Source organism: Oratosquilla oratoria, chromosome 24 (genome assembly GCF_046742065.1).
Source record: "Oratosquilla oratoria isolate Oo_2021 chromosome 24, ASM4674206v1, whole genome shotgun sequence".
Taxonomy (NCBI): Eukaryota; Metazoa; Arthropoda; class Malacostraca; order Stomatopoda; family Squillidae; genus Oratosquilla; species Oratosquilla oratoria.
Genome location: NC_134800.1, coordinates 21,395,601 through 21,417,579, shown reverse-complemented (window position 1 = coordinate 21,417,579; position 21,979 = coordinate 21,395,601). Strand labels below are relative to the sequence as shown.

The 21,979-nt window shown below is 38.6% G+C and overlaps 2 protein-coding genes across 2 annotated transcripts in view; one reads left to right on the top strand and one right to left on the bottom strand.

Annotated features, from left to right (window-relative positions):
* The window catches only part of LOC143038524 (transmembrane channel-like protein 7), a 97,261-nt gene extending 94,302 nt beyond the window's left edge, over positions 1–2,959 (bottom strand). Inside the window, exon 1 of the mRNA XM_076207822.1 lies at positions 2,850–2,959. The gene's annotated coding sequence lies outside the window, so the exon portion shown is untranslated. The remainder of the gene's footprint in view (positions 1–2,849) is intronic.
* Positions 2,960–3,096: 137 nt separating this feature from the next.
* LOC143038523 (mediator of RNA polymerase II transcription subunit 29-like) overlaps positions 3,097–21,979 on the top strand; it is a 36,856-nt gene continuing 17,973 nt past the window's right edge. The window contains exons 1-5 of the mRNA XM_076207821.1: positions 3,097–3,192; positions 3,294–3,505; positions 13,205–13,401; positions 16,159–16,220; positions 16,419–16,503. Of these exons, the coding sequence (XP_076063936.1) occupies positions 3,412–3,505; positions 13,205–13,401; positions 16,159–16,220; positions 16,419–16,503 (438 nt within the window). The 5' untranslated portion in view covers positions 3,097–3,192; positions 3,294–3,411. The remainder of the gene's footprint in view (positions 3,193–3,293; positions 3,506–13,204; positions 13,402–16,158; positions 16,221–16,418; positions 16,504–21,979) is intronic.

The window sequence follows — 21,979 nt, the reverse complement described above, 5'->3', positions numbered from 1 at the left end:
TTCTACTCAATCATATACAACCTACTCAACATACTCAACAATATGTTAATACAAAGGCAGATACACACACAGATCAGTAAACAAGTACCATACTCATCAACAGAGTATCAAACTACCAGAATTCAACCTAACAGAGAATTAATTTCCAAGACAAGTAAAACTGACACTAGCATGCCTACATTCAGGTCACCAATCTTCACTAAAACAATACCAACACAGAATCAGCCTGACAACAGACACCAAATGCCCAAGATACAATCATCACAGAGAAGACAGACCACCTATTATTGCACCACAATGTCCCTCTGTCACTCCCTACAGGCAATACATGGCCTATTAACAGAGTGATTTATGAGCCAAACTGGTGGGCATGGGTCTCCTGCAATAGAGAAGTGGGGCAACTGACTGATTAATCTACAACAAAGGTGAAAATATTTTCCAGTCTATTTGATACAGTCTAAGGACTAGAAATGCCTGTTTTCATTAGTATATAGCTTTGCATTGCTGGCACTACTATCAAACACTAATAAGCCCATATAACTTCCTTGCACAAAAAGTTTGCCACCTCCTCAACCCCCCCATGCTCCCTAGCATAGCCACTATAATGCCTAGACACAAACCTAACTCTGTATTATCTAAATAAAACAACCTAATCTACAATAAGTTACAAAAAAGTGTGCATCTCAAATAAATACCCTTTAATTCTAACTTGCATTAAGTTAAATATATATATATATATATACACAAGAAAAATTTGCATAACTCAAGAATCAACTGTATTTGGTAAATGATTTTTTTGGCTTACCACTGAACACTTAAGTCAAAAGACTACATTACCAATCCTAGTATCATATTTGCTTTTTCTGAGACAAACACTATACTCAGATGATTTTCAGTTGTTACAGATAATTACAGATTTTTTATTCTTCATTTTGCTTATAATTTCTAAATAACCGGTAGTCATTAACCACTTTTAACAACATTGTTTTAATTTTCTTAAATCTTAAACATTCAGTTGTTCATGTGATCATTTACTACACTATATAATTTAGTATCCTCATTAAATCTGGAGTCATAAGATTGATGTTCACATTCAATGTCATAGATATTTAATACAAACAGAAATGGCCCTTGAATGGAATCCTTAAGAACTCCACATATAACATCTTTCCATTCAGGATAGTCTTCCAATCTTGTCACTTTACTTTTACCCACACCTGTTCTTAACTTTCTTCTCTCATCTACACCGTAAAGCTATGATGTTCCATTTCTATACACACATTTCTCCTCAGCCTCTTGCTGTTATTATTGTGTTTGGAGCCCATGATGCACTTCAGTAACGCTTATAAAGAAAATTATGCACATATATTACCACAATACTAAAAAGATACACAGTACACAAGAGTGAATGCTGCTGCTTACTAATCAAATACACTAATACACAATAAACTGTTAATTTACAAATAGGGAAAGTTCACATTAAAATAATGATACATAGTACATACATGAGCCAGTAACTATTGTACTATAGGTCATATATGTACTATACTGGGTACAATTATATGCATGACAGTGCAACTGATTATTTCTACTAAGTATAGTCTTCCAATTGGGAATTCTGAACTCTATTATAATTTCACAATATCAAAGATACATATGCAGTAGGACATTGCCTAAATAAAGATTATATGGCACCCACAGACTGGGCAATACATGAGCTTTGATCTCTTATCTGGGAGGGTAATAGCAGTTGAACACATGACTAATAGTGTACATAAACCAAGACCATGATAAAGCATATGATTAAATCAATGTCATTCAATGCCATGGTTATTGGGAAGATCCAATTACAATACACCATGAAGCAATTATTACTTTTTTTTATCACGTTTTATATGGTATCATTGCCAAAGTTACTCCATTGGTAAATGTTTTATAAGTGCCTTAGGTTTAGTTTTTGTCAGTTTTAAAGATTCAAATTAAAATTATCTACCTTTATCAATCTTGGCAAACAATTACATTATGATTATGCAGTTACCTTATGTAATAAAAAATAACCTGTTATATCTGACTAATTAGTGTATCCTAAATCATGAGGACCTTTCTCTTATTATAGATTTATCTGTATAAGTTTCTTCTAATTAATATCCTAAAACCTTATCATATACAAGCGATATCCTAATCTAGATATATAATCCCCAAACAATCCATGAAATCTATTATATACAATGAATTTATATTAATTCAATTCATATAAAATATCAGTACAATTTTATATCAAAATCAATTTCAATCAGTCACTTTCAGAACATGATTATCAAACTAAAACTTACTAAGAGACCAACATTATAACATAATGGTCAAATGAATCTTTCATTTTCCTAAATGTTAAGAAATAGTATTGTCACAACATTTACATTATTCTCCAAACAATTCTGATGTTGACTTTGTTATTTGAAGAGGCAATTCACTGTTATAGTACTACACTAAATGCATGCCCCACCTTCATTCAAAATTCTATTTTATGAGTCAGCAATTTGCCTACCCCACTAAATTTTATGTGCTTGATGACATATAAACACACCCATTGTTTAGTCTCTGAGATATGAGAAAATGTGGGATATATAATTTACTTACTTAAGATTGCGAGGAGCAACTCTGGGACCTCTTTCACATCTGAATGCTGAGCTCAGATTGACAAAAGTCACAAAACCCTGCCCATTCAATGACCATCTCAAGGTTTACCAGTTCTTCTTCAAAGGAAGATTCATCCTATGTGAATCCTGCGTAATTTTCAAGAAATATGTGTGAAGCTAAGTATGAGAAACCCAACTATAGTAACCACTTACCTGAGTCTTATACAGTCCTCAATATTCTATACAACATCATAACAGTACCCATAACGGTACTTCGTTACAAAGCCCCCGTTTATTTCCTGCAGTATGTCAGTCGTCTGTCAGGAAACAAGTAGAGGTAGTAAACTAATACACCTGAAACATCATACATATAGAATCACATTAAAAGAAATCTTCCAGAGCGGTTAGAATCTTAAATAGAGTAGGTTCAATATTCCTTATCCGATGTTATTTTGTTTTGTAGGTATCAACAATCATGTTTTTCTCAGAACTTTGTTGATGTTGCATCTTCGTTTACGCATGTGCCAATTGTATACAAAATCTCACAATTTTGAATGTAAGCAACAAAGATGAATAGTTATTTTGGTTACTGTTTGATATGAATAATATAATTCAACCATATACACCATGTTGTACAACATTATCATGTAATTCCAGGTGTGTGTCCCCCAGATACTGCCAAAGTTTGACAAATTATCGAAAGGAAGACCTGTTTATTGTTTTTGTCTGCGCATCTTCATTTCTCGCACATCCAAATCAGTGATAGTTTGCCAAGATGAATGTGCAATTAAATGCCCAGCATCAAGCAATACTACAGCAGCAGCAGCAGCAGCAGCAACAACAACAACAAAATCAGGGTGGTCCTGGAGGTACACTAGGAATATGAAATTACCTTGTTTCAGTATGGTTGAACGTATGCCGGTATTATTATGACTCGCATACCAGTAACCATACCTAGTGTAGTGCACTTAGTGTATCTTTTTATAATAAAGGGTGTTTATTTTAGAGTGATAGAACTTACAATGCGTACTGAGCTTAACTGTTATTGACTAATTGGCAACCGGCAACTCCATCACGCTCAGTATGCTATGACATTGTGTTAGTTACTCTTGAGACGTCAACATGGCAAGACTTACGCCTGAACAGCGTCTACAAATTGTGCAGCTTTATTATGCAAATAACAGTTCTGTTCGTGCTACTTTTCGTGCATTACGGCCATTTTATGGTCTTCATAATCGACCGACTGAACTGCAAATTAGGCGAACAGTGGATCGTTTTTGCAGTACATTTACACTGTGTGATAATGTTCATCCAGAAAGACGTCGAAGTGTGCGAACCCAGGAAGCAATTGAAAATGTCAGGCAAAGTGTTGAAAATGATGCGAGTGTTTCGGTTCGTCGGCGTGCCCAACAATTGAACTTGTGTCCATCAACTTTGTGGAACATTTTGCGTCAGGATATTGGATCACACACCTATAAAATTCAACTGGTTCAAGAGTTGAAGCCTAATGACCACCGACTGCGCCGTACGTTTGGCGAATGGGCCGAAGGATTAATTGCTGCTGATGATGAATTTCCCAACAAAATTTTATTCAGCGATGAGGCACATTTTTGGTTAAATGGTTATGTTAACAAGCAAAATTGCAGATTTAGGAGTGAAGAAAATCCCCAAGCATATGTCCAGAAGCCCCTTCATCCTGATAAAATAACGGTTTGGTGTGCATTATGGTCTGGTGGAATTATTGGCCCATATGTCTTCCGAAATGACGAGGGCGAGAACGTAACCGTAAATGGCGAGCGCTACCGTTCAATGATAAACAACTTTTTGGTGCCTCAACTGCAAGGTATTGATATTGCAGATAAATGGTTTCAGCAAGACGGAGCCACTTGCCACACAGCGGGACAAACCATCGAATTACTGCGGGAGACATTTGGTGACCGAATCATCTCCAGAAATGGACCTGTGAATTGGCCACCCCGTTCATGCGATTTGACTCCCTTAGATTATTTTCTTTGGGGATATGTTAAATCCAAGGTGTATGCTGACAAACCGGAAACAATTCAACAGCTTGAGAACAACATTCGACGAGTTATTGCAGAAATACAGCCTGATTTACTAAGGAGAGTCTGTCAAAATTGGACTGCAAGATTGCGGTACATTCGCTCGAGCCGAGGAGGCCATATGCCGGAAATAATATTTAAATATTAAATGTCATAATGTAATCTTTGTAATGGTATCAAATACATGGGTATTAAATCTTATTTTTAGTATTTTTTATACCTTTGAAATTCTATCACTCTAAAATAAACACCCTTTATTAACATTATAAGGTGCATAATGGTGAGGGTCTATATACAAGATTTGTGTAACAGATTTCTTGCTAGATATTTTATAATGTGACAGTCACAGTTGAAAGGAAATAGCAGATGAAATCATACCCAAATTACCAAAGTATTTTTACAATAAAGTAGGCTACTGGTAATTGCACTTCTCACATTACAACTGAACTATGACATGTAGCCCTCTTAAATACTGAACAGTTTTCATTAATATTCTAGTGTTCATGTTGTTACAAGTCTTATTTAATAGTTTCAAAGTTTGTTATGCAAAGAAAGATATTAGATTATTAGTCTAAACATAGTCACTAGTGAATATCAATATGTGTTGTTTACATAAGTAGTATAACCAGTCACATTTTGCCAAAAGTTTGGATTATATGTACATGTATGATATGCATTTCTTACTGTAGATCATTACTTTAGAGGGTATTTTTTCAGAAGTGCACATCCACATGATAGAGTATTAGAAAATGAAATATTAATTTTGTAAATTATAATGCATCACCATAATACACATTTTTCTTATAGAAATCAATGACAAAAAAAATGCTAAAAACGATTACACTACCAAACGTAGATCTGATCATAGGGTCGAGATACCATGTTATCTTTCCAGTCCTGCTAAAAGCAAGTACACTACTAAACAAAGATGTGACCACAGGATCTGAAATACACCCTCAGTACTTTTGTCAATACCTCATATAGTACATATTTTTAAATTAGTGCCACAGAGCTGAGATTTATGCATTTCTTAAAGGTATGCAACTCCTGTATACCCTGCAAACAGATCTGATATCAAAATCAGCTGTCAACATCTCTGATGATGACCCAGGTGACCTACAGAATTAAAGGTATTGCATTACTAAATGCAGGTTAAGTTAGAATAGACAAATTTATCATACTTTAATTTCTTTGACCACCACATTTATCAAAACAGATTGCTTTTCAAGCAGCCCTAATGGTTACATTTGTAAGTGTATATCTTTTAGCAACCTTGCTGTCATTGATTTCCACCAAAAAATGGATATTACATGGATGTATTAAATTACAAATTTATTATTTAACTTTTAATGCTATATCTCGTAGGTGTGCTGTTTAGAAAATTTACCCTTTAGAGTAATTATTGTTAATGTGGTTAATATCAGGTATATTATGTCTGCTGAGGCCCATCACATGCCTCATAATTTTTTCGGTAAATTTTTAGAAGTGCACCCCTATGCGATATACCAATAGAAAATCTAATATTGATTTTGTAAATTATTATATACATAATATAGGTTTTTTAATGGCAGAAATCAATAACAGAAAAAGTTCCTAAAAGCTTTACACAAAAAAAATGTAGCCATTATGACTGCTTGAGATGCCATCTTTGTTTTGGTAGATGCAGAGGTTGAAGAAATGAAAGTATGATAAATTTGTCTATTCTAACCTAACCTGCATTTAGTAATGTACTAATTCTAGAGGTCATAAGGGTCATTATTGTCATCTTTGACCTCTGAATCTATCAAAACAAAAATGACATCTCAAGCAGCCATAGCAGCTATGTTCATTTGTGTATAGTTTTTAGCAACTTTTTCTGTTATTTATTTTCTGCCAAGAAAAAAGAATATATTATGTTGATATATTATAATCTACATACATACATACATACATATACCAAACATATATACATGCATACATATACCCCTTACACAGGGGGTAGCCAAAAAGAAAAAGGCATAGAAAAATACTCCCACCCATTCCATTTCCCATATATTCCACTCCCCTCCACCCTCCTCCCTCTTGGCACCTCCTGGATGACGGGTCATCCCTGCATCCTGTCCACTGCCCTGGGTCAGAAGCAGTGTCGCAAGACACAGCACATCCACAGCAAGGCCGCTTCATTAATTCGGCAACCCCCCTCTCTGCCCCCTCATGCAGGAAAGGAGAAGACGGGGAGAAATCCATTCGGGGTGCGTCAAATTTTTCTCATACATACTTCCACACCCCCCATCCCCCACCCACTCCCCTTCATGCATCACAGCCTCATCTATACACAATCCTTCTCCATTCACCCCTATCTTCTGTCCTCTCCCGTCCTTCCTCTACAGACATTCCTCTCTTTTGTAAAGCCCCTTTCACCCCATCCATCCATCTCATCCTAGGACGCCCCCTCATATTCACTCCTTCTACCTCCGCCTTCCACACTTCTTTTACTAATCTTTCTTCACTCATTCTTTCCATGTATCCAAACCATCCTAATACTCTTTCATCAACCCTATCTCCCAGCTCCCTTTCCACCCCTGTTCTCCTCACCTCCTCATTTCTCACTCTATCTAGCCTAGTAACCCCTATCATACTTCTCAGACATTTCATCTCAAACACATTCAAACTCCTTTATATATTTAATTTTCTAATGCTATATCACATAGTTGTGCACTTCTTAAGAAAATACAATTTTTTCTATTACAGATCAATTCACCATATTAGTTACACCAAATTCCCTTAAATGAAGATTTTCTGCAAATATATAGCAAGATATATTCAATGGTTTTGTGATGTAAATGTATGTAATGTAACTTGGCTATTTCTGGCACAGTGCCAAGTAATATTTAATATTCAAACAGATAAAAGGCCCTCTTTTTTTTTTTTTTTTTTTTTTTTTTTTTAACCTTAACTAAGGCTTAGTAAGGATATCAACAAAATAATGACTGATAGTATGTAGTTGTGTATGAAGCTATCTACTTTGCTATGTGAACTGAGACTGTTGGGGTAGATAATAGTCACTGCTGGGAATTGGAGAGAAGTGCAGGATTTTAACCTAAAGCTAAGTGAATGGGAGACTAGCATGCTTCTGATTACACCACTAGCGCACACACAAAAAAAATAAGTGGTGTTATGTATTTATGTATACAGATTGACCTCTCATTAACGGACATTAATTAGCTATGTTTTCGGTGTTTTCGCTGTGTTTTTGGTGCTGTTGTTTAGTGCTGTGCAATCACTATGCCACCCAAAAACCACTCCAAATCAACGGATTATTCACATCAACAGACACTGTTACCCCCCTTTTAGTCCGTTAATGAGAGGTCAATCTGTACTGAAATTCACTTGTCTTCATGCCAGCCCAGGGGGAAGAGGGGTAAACAAAAAGTATAAAGCAAATGTTTTGCTGTAGAATTCAATAACAAATTTACATGAACCACATTTTAACATTGTTTATTGGGGAGGTGTGGACTTCTTCAAGAATTTTACCAAATCAGGTCGGTTTGATTGGTATTCATATGATTTTGACACATTCTGCACAAGGAGCCAATTATTATTACCCGCTAATTTTGGTCATACAAGATGGATGTTAGAATCCTCATGCTGCCAATCATCAGAATCCATCTATACCCTCACCTAAATCTAAAGGTTTGGTTACAGGGGGCTAGCACATACTCTCCAGACCAGAAAAAAAAATGTAATAATAGCTTGTAACATAGAAACGGACCCACATATATACAGAACTGAGGGCTATGGGAGGCCCCAGGGATCATTGCTGACTTCTGTAGGGTTACAGTTGTATGGTCAGTGAACTTGAAGCAATGGCTATTAATAGTATATTGTGCACAAGCCTCAAGTCCACAACACCAGAGAACAAGAAAATAATGAAGGAAATATGGAAAATAAAATTAGACACTAAAGCCACCCCCACCCCCCTTCACCAGTAAGATATACAAGGGGCCATAAAGAAATTTAAAAACTCCCTAGCTGAAGACCCAGGCAAGATCTCAAACATCTACCTCAAAGAGAAACCAGGGGCAACAGATTTTCACAAATACTTCATTTTGACCTTTTTGCGATTCAAATGAAAAAACTTCATTGTCACACAGAGCTTCAAATGCGTCAATTACTCTTTGCACTGGCACAAATGCCAATGCACCCAGCACTGGAAACTTCAACACAAATGCAACACCAGTTTCATACTGCTGTTTAAGTCATCAAGCTTGAATTTTTCATACAATGCACTACGAAAAATTGAAAAAATGTCCCCTCTGATTAGTGTTGGGAAAAACGTGTTTGCATGCTTTGATTATTGCTTTTTTGAAATTGTAGTTTTTGAAGTTGGAAAGAAAGATTGGTCAAAATTTTATACGTCTTCCAAAAATTTGATGTATGTTGTTTTGCTTTTATCAGGCAGTAATGCATACACTAGTGGTAATGAGATAATGTTTTCTAAACCATGAATTGCATACAATTAATAAAAAAGCAAAGGGCTTGCTTTAAATGTACCATCTGTGTACCAATGTTCACTCTTTGTTAGCGATTGAAGATTTCTTCTTGTAGCAAATATTAAAATGTGATCTTTCACAATTCTGGAATCATAGAATAAAAATTATTTACCACTTGAAAATTTTGTGATATCATTGACAAAGATAATATCTTTTCAATGCACATATATACATCCATGGGTTTGAAATATACTGTATATATATAACACAAGAATAAGCACAATAAAAAGATAAAATGTTGGCATTATTGTTTTGAAAATACTTGATATATTTTGTCAATTAATTTTTTCTTGTATCATCATATCCTTTACAAAAGCTTTGTGGTGAACTGATGGCAGTGAATTTTCCTATGGTGAATTGACCTAGTGTAACCTACTTAATTCTGTAGCTCCCAACTTTATATATAGCTTAATACTCACTGTATTATGTGCCAGATGTCTAGCTAATGAGCTTAAACCTAATTGTCACTGATAAGATAGAGGGAAAAAAATACAGATAATTATATAGGCTACAGGGCTTATGTTTGCCCCTTGGAATTTAAGGGAGACAGGAAGGAGAATTTTAAGTGTGTTTGAGAAGTGTGGAGGGGGTTACAAGGATAGATAGAGAGAATTGAGTTGAGGAGGAGAGCAGGATTGGAAAGGGAGCTGGCATATAGGGCTAATGAAAATTTTTGGGATGGTTTGAGCACATAGAAAAATGAGCAAAAAGTGTGTGAAAGCCGGAGATGGGTGGAGTAAATTTGAGGGGGAGACCAAGAATAAGGTGGATGGATGGATTGAAAGTAGCCTTGAGTAAAAGGAGAATGTCTGTGAGCAGGAAAGGGAGACAACAAGAGATAAGTGTGAGGGGAGAATGGTTGTGAATGGACAATAAATTTATGTAGCCCAGAGGGATTTCTCCCCATCTTCTCAATCTTCACATGAGGGGACAAGGAGTGAGGGTTGCTGTGTATATGTAGCAGCTGACCCTGCTGTGGGTATGCTGTCTTCCTGCATTGCTTATGAACCAGGCAATAAGCAGGAGCCAGGAATGGAATGACTTCATCCAAAGAATGAAAGGGAAACAAATGGGAGTGGGATGGGTTCATGCTTTGGTTGGCTATCTCCTGTATAAGGGTGAGGAAGTCTTTCATATATGGATAGAATATATGTATATAATAGAAAGCATATAAGGTTCTACATATTTTCATGACTTCTGTGCAAAATCCTCATGTGAGTCATCTTGCATGCTTATAACTTTTATCCATGTAGAAAACTGAATTCACAAAACATCTGTCTATTTGTCCACAACTTGGGTTCATTCTAAAGAACCATCAACACTTCCTTTCTTAAGTATTTGGTATTAAATTGGAATATTTTTCATTAACCTGAGGAACACAATACAGTCAAACCTTTGTTTTCTTTTGCCCTTTATTTTGTACAATTCAGTTTTCAGCGACTTTTTGGATGAAAATTTGTAAACATTTTTGTACATCTGCAGAGGTACGTAAACTGTAATGAAATTTCAATGATAAAAGTCATTGAAAACCAAATTGTACTAAAAATAAGGCATACAAAAACCGAGGTTTGTCTGTATATTTTAATGAACTGCCAAAGTAGAATGTGATATTCCCATAAGAAAAACTTCTCTGCAAAATGTGTTTTAACATAGGTTGGCAAAACAGAAAATTAGAAATTTTGCCTTTTCTCTGTCTTACCTGTCACTCATAAGCACCTGTATCTTTAACCACAGCAGAAGGACCAATGATAGGAACTTGCAAACTGTCATCTTGCCAGACAGATGTCAGAGAGAATGATCTACATGCCATATACTAGTCAACACCCTTAGCTCCATCTGTAGGTGTAGCCCTAAGGGACTGATACTTGGTCTCTAGACCAGACCCAAAATTTCTATCAACTTCAGTTATATTTCCTCCACCTTTTCACACAAGGAGAACTGGCTACTGCTCCCCCTTCTTACTGTTCTGAACCAGTGACATAGAAATAGTCCCACACTATTACCACACAGACAGCACTCCAATATTTTCTCCCAGAAAGATTATATGGGAGAGCTAAATGGCTTTTACCAGTTAATGTGGGGCTCTAGGTTTCCAGTCAGTGAAACTCAAGGTAATAGTTATTATAGTCAACTATTGATGAACTGAACCTTAATAAATTGAATTCTGGATAAAGTGAATGCCTTGTTCAATCTGAGCAAGCCATATACCAAGCTCTAATTTGGCACATGCAGTGATTAGTGAGCCAGCTAAACAAGCCTCTAATATGCCAAAATTTATTGCAATGAGCAGTTGGCCAGCCAATTTTATGCAGCTCAGTTTCCACTCAATACATACAATAGTTGCACAGTAAACTTTGTTTGAACACATATGATCAAATACTGTCCCCTATAAAATTAACTATTCAGAGTAGGTGAAAATACCAGTGACAGGTATTTGCATGTAGTCGTCCTGCAAGATGGACAACAAAGCTACCCATTTTCTAAAATTTTAATTCCTTCACTTCCATCAGGAAGTGCAGCCCTAAGGGGTAGACCTTTCGTTTCTGGACTGGGCCCAAGACATCTCACTATTAACTTGTATATCTGACACCTTTTCACTATAAAGAGTTTACAACCAATGACAGTTTACTTACACCCACCACTTTCAGCCAGAAACATAGGAACAGTCCCACATCAGTACAACTCAGACAACAATCCAAAGTTTCTTTTCAGAGAGATCTGTGGAAGGATCTGAGAACCATTGCCAGCCACTGTGTAAATGTGGGATTTCCATTTAGGGAAATTCAAGGCAACCATTATTAATATTATTATGTCTGAGAAGTATGGTAGGTTTTGCAAGGTTAGATAGAGTGAGACATGAGGAGGTGAGGAGGAGAGTTGGGGTGGAAAAGGAGATGGCAGATATGGCCAATGAGAGAGTATTGGGATGGTTTAGACACATGGAAAGAATGAGTGAAGAAATATTAATAAAAGAGGTGTGGAAAGCAGAGGTGGAGAGAATGAAGTTGAGAGAATGACCAAGGATGAGATGGATAGATGGATGGGGTAAAAGGGGCATTGAGCAAGAGGGAGATGCCTGTTGAGCAAAGAAGAGAGAAGACAACAGGAGGTAGAGGTGAGTGGAGAATGGTTGTGTATAGGTGATACTGTGATGCAAGGATGGGTGGGGGATGGGGGTTATGGAGTGATTATGTATGAATGATATTTTGACGCAGCACAAAGGAATTTCTCCCCATCTTCTCTTTTTCTGCATGATGGGACAGAGAGGGGTGGGTTGCCAATTAGGAAAGTGGCCTTGCTGTGGATGTACTGTGTCTTGCTGCATTGCTTCTGACTCAGGGCAGTGGGTGGGATACTGAGATGATATGTCATCTATGAGGAGCTAAGATGAGAAGGAGGAAAGGGTGGTGGATGGGAGTGGGTACTTCCCTTTAGACTTGGCTACCTCCCACATAAGGGGGAAAAAACCCTTGGTATATTAAATAGATTGTTATTAGTATTACTGTTATTATGCTCACTGGCCAAGCAGATTAAGTGTGTTGCTACTTGCAGCAGAGGTTGAGGTGACAGCAGTTTGAACCCTGCCACTGGCAAGTTGAACCAAGGGTATGGTTCATTAAATTCCACACTACAAAGTCCTCTGTAAAGGGGCATCATTGTAGCCTTCTGATTGGAAGTGGTCTATAACATTAAACCTAATCATCATTATTGTTGTTATTATTATTAACTATTGATAATTACCATAGCATATGTCTTGGATTTAAAGACTATACTATTTATCATCCAAGGTATGATAAACAAATTGACCCAGTGATTATATCTTTCAATCTACTCAATGAAATCAATTATACATGTTTTTTATGTACATTGGGAGCTGTTGTTGGTTAGTCCACAGTGTCAATGGACTGACATTAGAGTTATGGAGAAAACCAGTGGTGTACATGAGTGCAGAATTCTTTTCTTGACATACTTATAGGTATGCAACAAGCTGGTCAACAACAACAGCAGCAGCAGCAACAACAACAGCAGCAGCAACAACAACAACAGCAACAACAACAACAACAGCAGCAAGGTCCAGGACAACCACAACAGCAGCCTATGCAACAGGAACAAAAACTTGATAACATCAGCAAAATTAAAAGTTTATATGGTCAGTTAAAGGATACATTAATGGTAAGTTTGTGCCAGCCATTTTGTTGTCTTTTATATATGAACAGTTTTCATGACTTTGTTATTTTGATCTCACTCAAAGAGAGAGCCATATGAAGAGTGGTGAAAAGTGAGATATTAGATTGGAGAGAAGTGACTAGTGTGGTCCTGCAGGGATACTGGTACCAGTAATGTTCTTGATGTGCAACAGTAACATAAATCATTGAATCCATAGCCCCAGGTCTTTCTTGCAGAAGACCCACAGCTCCCAGGTAACTGGCAGCAGCCACTGGATTGACCCAAAGTCATGTAGGGAAGAAATGTTGTGTTGTTGTGTGGGTAATGCTAGGGTCGGGCAGTGTAAGATGAGGTGTTCAATGTCTTCTATGTGATGGCTGCATATGGGGATGTTTCTGTTGCTAGACCTTTTCTTTGTTGTTATTGTCTTAATGGTGGGTGGTAACCTAAGCACAGTCATGCAAATGTGGTTCTTGCTTCTCATAAGAGGAATTTTTCTGTGAGGCAATTGTCTGAAGGGTTTTGATGAATAGCAGTGTTTGGTGGTCAGTTTTGGTGTGCTTGTTTTGTAATCTGAGTGTGAAAGTGTTTTTGCATGGATGTGTTGTGTTATCCAGGTGAAAGGTTGTTGTAGATGTTTTAGTAATATACTGCTGGTGTAGTTTTTGTTGCATTTAGTCAGTTGTGTTTGTGTGGCATAGTGAAATGGATGAGTAGGGTTGAGGGTTCTTGCATAGAGCTGTGTGCTTATCATTTTCATGCGATGTTCTATGGTAAGGAGTTTGGTTTCTATGTGTAGATGTCCTCCTGGAGTGGTTTTGGTGCACTGTGTTAGTATTATTGATGTTTTATTTTGTATAGTTTGTAAGATGTATGTATTTGTTTTCCAAATTCTTGGGAACCTTGCAGTGAAAGCATAGTTGAGTGTGGTTCTCAAGAACTCTCAATAGACTGTATTTAGTTTCCATGTGCTGTCCAAAGCCTATGATTACTACTGATTTTAGTATAAACCAAGTCCCACCCATCCCCTTCTCACACACACCCCTCTGCCCCTCCACCTACCACCCACCCCTCCCTGATAACCTCTCCCAGTTCCTTCCCCGTCGGCCCATATGTACTCAGAGTGTTTGCCATATGTCTGTACTTGAAAAAGATGTAACAAGCGAAACGTTGTACCAATAAAGGTTTCAATCTCACATGGTGTTGATTCTCGTATTCTTAATTTTCACTGTCATGTCTTTCATATGAGGGCTAAAAGGTTAAGCCGTTCAGTTTTACTATTGGATGTTTCTTTGATTCATTGTTGTGTGGATTGAGTAATAGTAATAATGCTTTTTGAGGCGAAGCTTCCATTCTTTTATTTTTAGCTTGTCTAAGTAGGTTTGTATTTTCCCATCAACTATGTAGTACTTGCTATGCTGGGTTATCATGAGGTCACCTGCATTGGTAAGTGCTTTGGTGTTATATTCTGGAATTGATGGTGTTGGGAAATGAGGAGATCAAGGTGAGTATTGCCTAATGGGGGACTCCATTGTATATACATGCATATACCAAGAACTTTTTTCCCCCATACAAGGGAGGTAACCAAAGTCAAAAGGCATAATTCCACTTCCACCCATTTCATCCCCATCCACTCCACTCCCATTCACCTCCCTCCCTCCCTCCCTCCCTCCCTCTCTCTTTTCTTGGCTCCTCCTGGATGATGGGTCATCTCTGCATCTCACCCATTGCCCTTGGTCAAAAGAAATGCAGCAAGACACAGCACAGCCACAGCAAGGCTACTTCATTTAATTGTCGACCCCCCTCTCCATCCCCTCATGCAGAAAAAGAGAAGATGGGAAGAAATCCCTTCAGGCTGCATCAAAATATCATTCACACAAAACCACTACCTAACCCCCCTATCCCCCACTCACTCCCTTCCATGCATCACAGCATCATCCATATACAACCATTCTCCACTCACCCATATCCTCTACCTTCTCCCTTCCTTCCTCAATAGGCTCTTCATTTCTGCCCTCAGATTCTAAGTCTGCGTAATGCTGTGCCATGGGCTCAATCATTCCATCATAGAGTTTTCTCTGTAGTCATCCCCAAATACCTATTTTTCACAATATTTTTCATTCCCCCAGACATTTACTCACTTCCCTTACTAGATAATTCACTTCCACCCCCACTCTTTCATTCCCTGTTAATTGTGACCCCAAAATACTTAAAATTCTTCACTTCCTCCAACCTCTCACTTTATAAACTGACTTCTAACCCCCACACCACTATCCCTCCATTTACATCTTGCCACCTTACTTTAGCCCACATTTACTTTCAGCTTTCTCCTTTCTCAAACCCTCCTGGATTCAGCCACTGCTTTATCCTATCCTCTGACTCAGCTAGCAGTGTTATCCACAAACAACAGATGACACATTGTACATTCCAGACACAACCCCACCTTCTTCAACCACTCACTATCCAATCCCTACCCTCACACATACTACTACTACTCACATAAAAAAATGACTATCCTGAAAAGACTTCCCCTTATCATATACATCTGTAACAAATGTTTTTTCATGTTACAGCTTGCTTACATACATACATACTTATACCAAAAAGCCCTTTTTCCTTATACAAGAGGTGGCCAAGGCAAAGCATATAGTCACCCTACACCCATCCAAAAAAAAAAATTCCCTTCCGATCTTAGCTGTATTGTCATCAATTATGTAGAAATGGCCATTGTTTGCACAATTTTAACCCTAGTTTTATTTTCAGGATACACTTCGATATGCAGGACAAAATATATATAATAATAGTCAAGTAGATCAAGGATTGTTGTAAGTTGACAGTATTCACTGCAGATTGATCAGGTTGATCATACTTTATACATGAATATGTATATTTATGGCATATAAGAAAATGACTTGACTATATAATAGTTTTAGATAATGTGCTGCCTAATGGTATGTATTCTCTACTTTCTTTTTGTCATTTTGCTTGTAGTTACTCATATATGCTCTTGTGTCTTTTTACAGAAAAGCTGGAGAAGTTACCCATGCAAAATTTGAAGAAAGTTACGAAAAGTTTTATGCTTTATGTGATCAAATGGAATTCAACTTGGTAAGATATAAAAAAATTCTGTTAACATTATAAATAAATCATTTGATCCATTACCCCATGTTTTCTCTCTCTCTCTCTCTCTCTCTCTCTCTCTCTCTCTCTCTCTCTCTCTCTCTCTCATCACTCAAATGGCGCCATTCAAAGCTTCAAAACCATCTCTCTCTCTCTCTCGCCCCTCCTATCATCCATCTCTCTCTCTCTCTCTCTATGGAGTGTCCCCCTCTCTCTCTCTCAAACTGTCCGAAATGTCCTCCTTTTTCTCCACCAAGTCTCACTCTCTCTCTCTCCCCTCTCTCTCTCTCCCTCTCTCTCTCCACCTACCACCCACCCCTCCCTCTCTCTCCTCTCTCTTCCCCGTTGGCCTATATGTACTCAGAGTGTTTGCCATGTCTGTCTCTCTCTCTCTCTCTCTCTCTCTCTCTCTCTCTCTCTCTCTCTCTCATCACTCAAGGAAGAAACATTATTGATGTCTGGGTATGGTGAGAGGGGTTGATCAGTGGAAGATGTGTTCACTCTCTGTTATGGTTGCTTCTGAGGCCCACTTTGTGTCTTAGGGCTGGACGGAACACAATCATGTAAGTATGGTCCTCACTTCTCTTAGGAAGGATCTCTAGAGGGCCATTGTCCAGAGGTCTGATGGTCTGTCCTGGAGTGCCTGTTTTGTGATCTGATCATGAATGTGTTCCTGTATGGATGCTACTGGAAGACTTTCAGATGTTTGAGTTGTGTGCTGTTGATATAGTTTTTCTTTTGTATTCATATGGGTATGTTTCTGTGATGCAGTGAGATGGGTGAACAGGGTTGAGGGCTCCTGCAAAGAATTGTGTGATGTTCCATAGGAAAATCCTGGTCTTCACATAAAGGCATTCCACTGGAACAACTTTTGTATATCTTGCTATTATTCACAATGCCTAATTTAATATCATCTGTACAATATCTTTGCTTGTCTTCTTAATTGTTGGGAAACATGCTGTGAAACCATACTCAAGTGTGTTTCTCAAGAACTATCTATAGACAGTGATTAATATTTCCTTCTGCTGTCTAAAACACATGATTGCAACTGATTTTGATATATTTATTTTCTTGTTGGTTTTCACTGTCAGCTCTGATATGTGGGCTGAATGTCATGTATCAAAAGTGAGACATAGAATTTTTGGGTTCTTTTCCAATGAAAGGATTAGGCCATTCAGATTTACTATTGGTTGTTTCTTTGATTCAGCATTGTCTGGAGTGAGTAATATTACTGATGATTTTTTAGGGGAGGCCTCCATTCTATTGTTTGAAAGCTGTTGTTCTATTTTGTCCAAGTAGGCTTGGATGTTTTTAGCTACAAAGCATTCTGGAAAGTGGCAGCACTGCCAACCTGATGAACACTGAAGATCCAGTTGAGAAGAATGGGTGTAACCCCTAACGGGCTGTTGCCAATGTAGCCATTAAATGGTTGTGGCTACATAAGGTGGACTTAATGCAGGCGAGATAAACTCCAAGCTGGAGTTACTTCTATTTATTAAAAATAATCTGGGTAATTAACAACAGACTATATATGGGCCCTTTGGGCAAAATACAGTAAGTGCCTGGCCTTAACCTTGGGCACAGCCTTGGGCAGATGTCTGCCCTCTGCCAGGTGTGTGACCTGGGCAGATCAGTCTGGCAGGCACTTGACCTGGCCAGCTCTGGTGTCTTGGTTACAAAGGGGATCTGCATATAAAGGTGTTAGTTCGCTATTCTTAAGCATTGGAGTTAGTTCTACTTATGGGGGTTAGTCATATGGTTGGTGGGTATGGTTAGACATGGTATGTTTATGTTAGCTTATGGGTAATATAATTAGGGCAGGTATGATAAAGTGGGTTTATTTTTTTCTCTGGTGACATTAGGCATCTTCGTGTGGTGATATTGTGTTGTCTGAGTTAGGCGCTGTGGTAAGGTGCTTGTTCTGGGAAAGCAAAGTTGGCAAGAGGGAGTGAGTGCTCTGTCGCATGTATGTGGATCACATGCATGGTAGGTGATGGTTAGTAATGGTTACAACGGGAAGCCTCCTGCTTGCAAAGGTGTCAGCCTAACTCTACCTCTGCTAGGAGATATGCCCCTGTGGGGCCAGTACCTGGTCTCCAAATTGGGCCCAGACACTCACTTTTAACATTATAATCTATTAAAACTTTTTTCCCTCCTGGTTGAGAAAAAAATTAGATTCACATGAAGACATGATAGTGACTGTGTAGCCAGGCTGAAGCATTTTTTATGCAATTATTGAAAGAATCACTCATTCACATTTGTTATATTGGGTGCATGATGAATGTTGAGCAGGGGAATGTGCAAAGAATGAATAGGAGATTGTAAATTGGTAAAAGGATTATGTTGCCCTAAAGAGATGTTCTCATGTTCTCTTGAAAGTGTTTTGAATAGGTGAGGAAGAGGGGTGATCACTATGTAATGAAGTGTTGGAGGTAAATTAGCTCCAGCTGTCAGACTGTGCTGTGGAAGCACTGTGCCTCACTGAATTGTCTTTCATTTGAGCAGTGTGTCAACACCTTCATTCATGAGGTGCTGAGATGAGAGGGGCATTAAATGGTCATTTATTTGTATGATGTGGGTATGTGCTTTGACTCAGCCTCCCCTTTAAGGGTGGTGTGTGTCCAAATCAAAGCATATAGCCACACTTCACTCATCTCACACACATCCAAAAACCTCACTGCTCAGGTGAGAAGTAATGCAGCAAGACATCGCACCTCTACACCAGGGCCTGACACCCAAAGATGGTTTAACCCTAGTGCTTCATTACATAGCAACACCCCCACCCCACCCTTCATCCACTTGAAAACTTACAGAGCAGACAAAAAAAAATCTCTTCAGGCTGCATCCATTAACAACAATTCTCCACTCCCACCTATCTCTTGGCCTCACCCTTCCCTACATTATAGACATTCCTCTTGCACCCAGTGCCCCTTTCATCCTGTCCATCCACTTCATTATTGATCATCCCTTCAAGTTTGTTCCATCCACCTCATCCATGCACACTTTTTTTTTTTTTCACTTATTCCATATACCCAAACAATCCCAATCTTTCTTGATCAACCCTATCTATCAGCTCTATCCATCCCCACTCTTTGCCACAACTCCTCATTTTACTCTGTATCCATCTTCATAGCACTCCCATATTTCTTAAACAGTCCATCTCAAACATGTAATGTTCTTCCTTTCTGCCCCCTATATATTTACTCCTTACAGTGGCATGGGCACAAGCTCCTCTTCGCAGAATATTCTTGTGTCCATTCCCAGATACCTGTTTTTCATGACACTTTTCATTCCCCCAGACATTTATTTACTTTTCTGAACCTCTTCCATAAACCAGGTACCAGCTCCTCATGGCTGCACCTCATGTAGAAGTCATTGATTCCTTACAATCAGCAAAGTAAACATAAATACTTTACAGTCAATCAATCGGTACATTACCCTTGGTCACTTGCAAAAGACTTACAGCCTTCAGGTAACTAGCAACAGTGTCTGGGCAGGTTTACAAGTCATTTAAGGAAGATATATTGTGTTGTTTAGGGATTGGGGTGTTATAGCATGGAGTGGTCTAAATTTTCTGTATTTGCATTTGGGGCAGTTTGAATCTGTGGGCAGGCCTATTCTGTATTGGTACTTTTTCAATGCTGGATGGTGTCCTGAGCACAAATATGATTGGTTTTTACCAGATGTCTATCTATATACCAAGGCTTTTTCCCCATTACAGGGAGGTAGCCAATTCAAAAGACAAGTACCCACTCATATCCACCACCCTTTCCTCTCTCTCAGCTCCACATGGATCAGAAGCAATGGAGCAAGACACAACACATCCATAGCAAACCCACTTCACTTAATTGGTGACCCCCCTTTCCCATCCCCTCATGCTGAAAAAAGAGATGGGGAGAAATCCCTTCAGTCTGCATTAAAATATTCATATGTCACCACTCCCAACCCCTATTCTCCATCCCCTCCCTTGCAACACAGTATCATCTGTACACATCCATTCTCCACTCACCCCTATCTCCTGCCTTCACCCCATCCTTGTTCAACAGATATTCCCCACTTGCTCAACACCCCTTTCACCCCATCTATCCATCTCATCATCAGCCATTCCCTCAAGTTCACTCCCCCCACATCTGTTTTCCACACCTCTTTTACTGATCTTTCTTCACTCGTTCTTTCCATGTGTCCAAACCATCCCAATACTTTTTTTATCAGCCCTATCTTCCATCTCCTTTTCCACCCCAGCTCTCCAGATTTTACCAGATGTAGAAAGTTTTTTTTTATGTTGGGCTTTAAGGATTTGGAAGACACTGTGTTGCAGATATATGGGATAGGAGGAAAGCTCTTAAGAGCCATCAAGAGTTTTTACAAGAGTAGTAAAGCCTGTGTTAGAATTAGAAATGGAGAGAGTGAGTGGTTTGAGGTAAAGGTGGGACTTCACCAGGGATGTGTTATATCACCTTGGCTGTTCAATTTATACATGGATGGGGTGGTGCGAGAGGTAAATGCAAGGGTAACGGGGCAGGGATTGAAGATTGTTAAAGAAAATGGAGAAAAGTGGGAGATAAGCCAGTTGTTGTTTGCTGACGACACTGCACTTGTAGCAGAATCAGAGGAGGGATTAAGGAAATTAGTGACAGGGGTTGTGAAAGTGTGTGAAAGAAAGAAGTTGAAGTTAAATGTGGTTAAAAGTAAAGTGATGAGATGTACAAGGGGAGAATGTGGCAGCAAATTGGGAATGAGTATTAAGGGAGAGAGATTGGAGGAAGTGGATAGCTTTAGATACTTGGGTGCAAATATTGTGGGAAAGGAAGGAGTGAAAATGGAAGCAGAATGTAGATTGAAAGAAGCAAGTAAATGCCTTGGGGGGTTAAAAAATGTAATGAGAAATAGACATTTGGGAATGGATGCTAAGAGGAGATTGTATGAAGGAGTGATTGTGCCAACAGCACAATATGGGGCAGAAACATGGAATATAAGAGAGGAGAAGTTTGAATGTGTTTGAGATAGAATGCCTGAGAAGTATGGTAGGGGTTACTAGGTTGGATAGATTGAGAAACAAGGAGGTGATGAGGAGAGTTGGGGTGGAGAGGGAGTTGAGAGATAGAGTTGATGAAAGAGTATTGGATGGTTTGGGCACATAGAAAGAATGAGTGGAGAAAGATTAGTAAAAGAGGTGTGGAAGGCAGAGGTGGAAGGAGTGAACATGAGGGGGCGACCAAGAATGAGATGGATGGATGAGGTAAAAGGGGCATTGAGAAAAAGGGGAATGTCGTTGGAGGAAGGATGGGAGAAGACAGAAGATAGGGGTAAGTAGAGAATGGTTGTTTAAGGATGATGTTGTGATGCATGGAAGGGAATGGGTGGGAGATGGGAGGTGAGGAAGCAAGTGTGAATGATATTCAGAGACAGTCCAAAGGGATTTCTCCTCATCTTCTCTTTTTCTGCATGAGGGGATGGAGAGGGG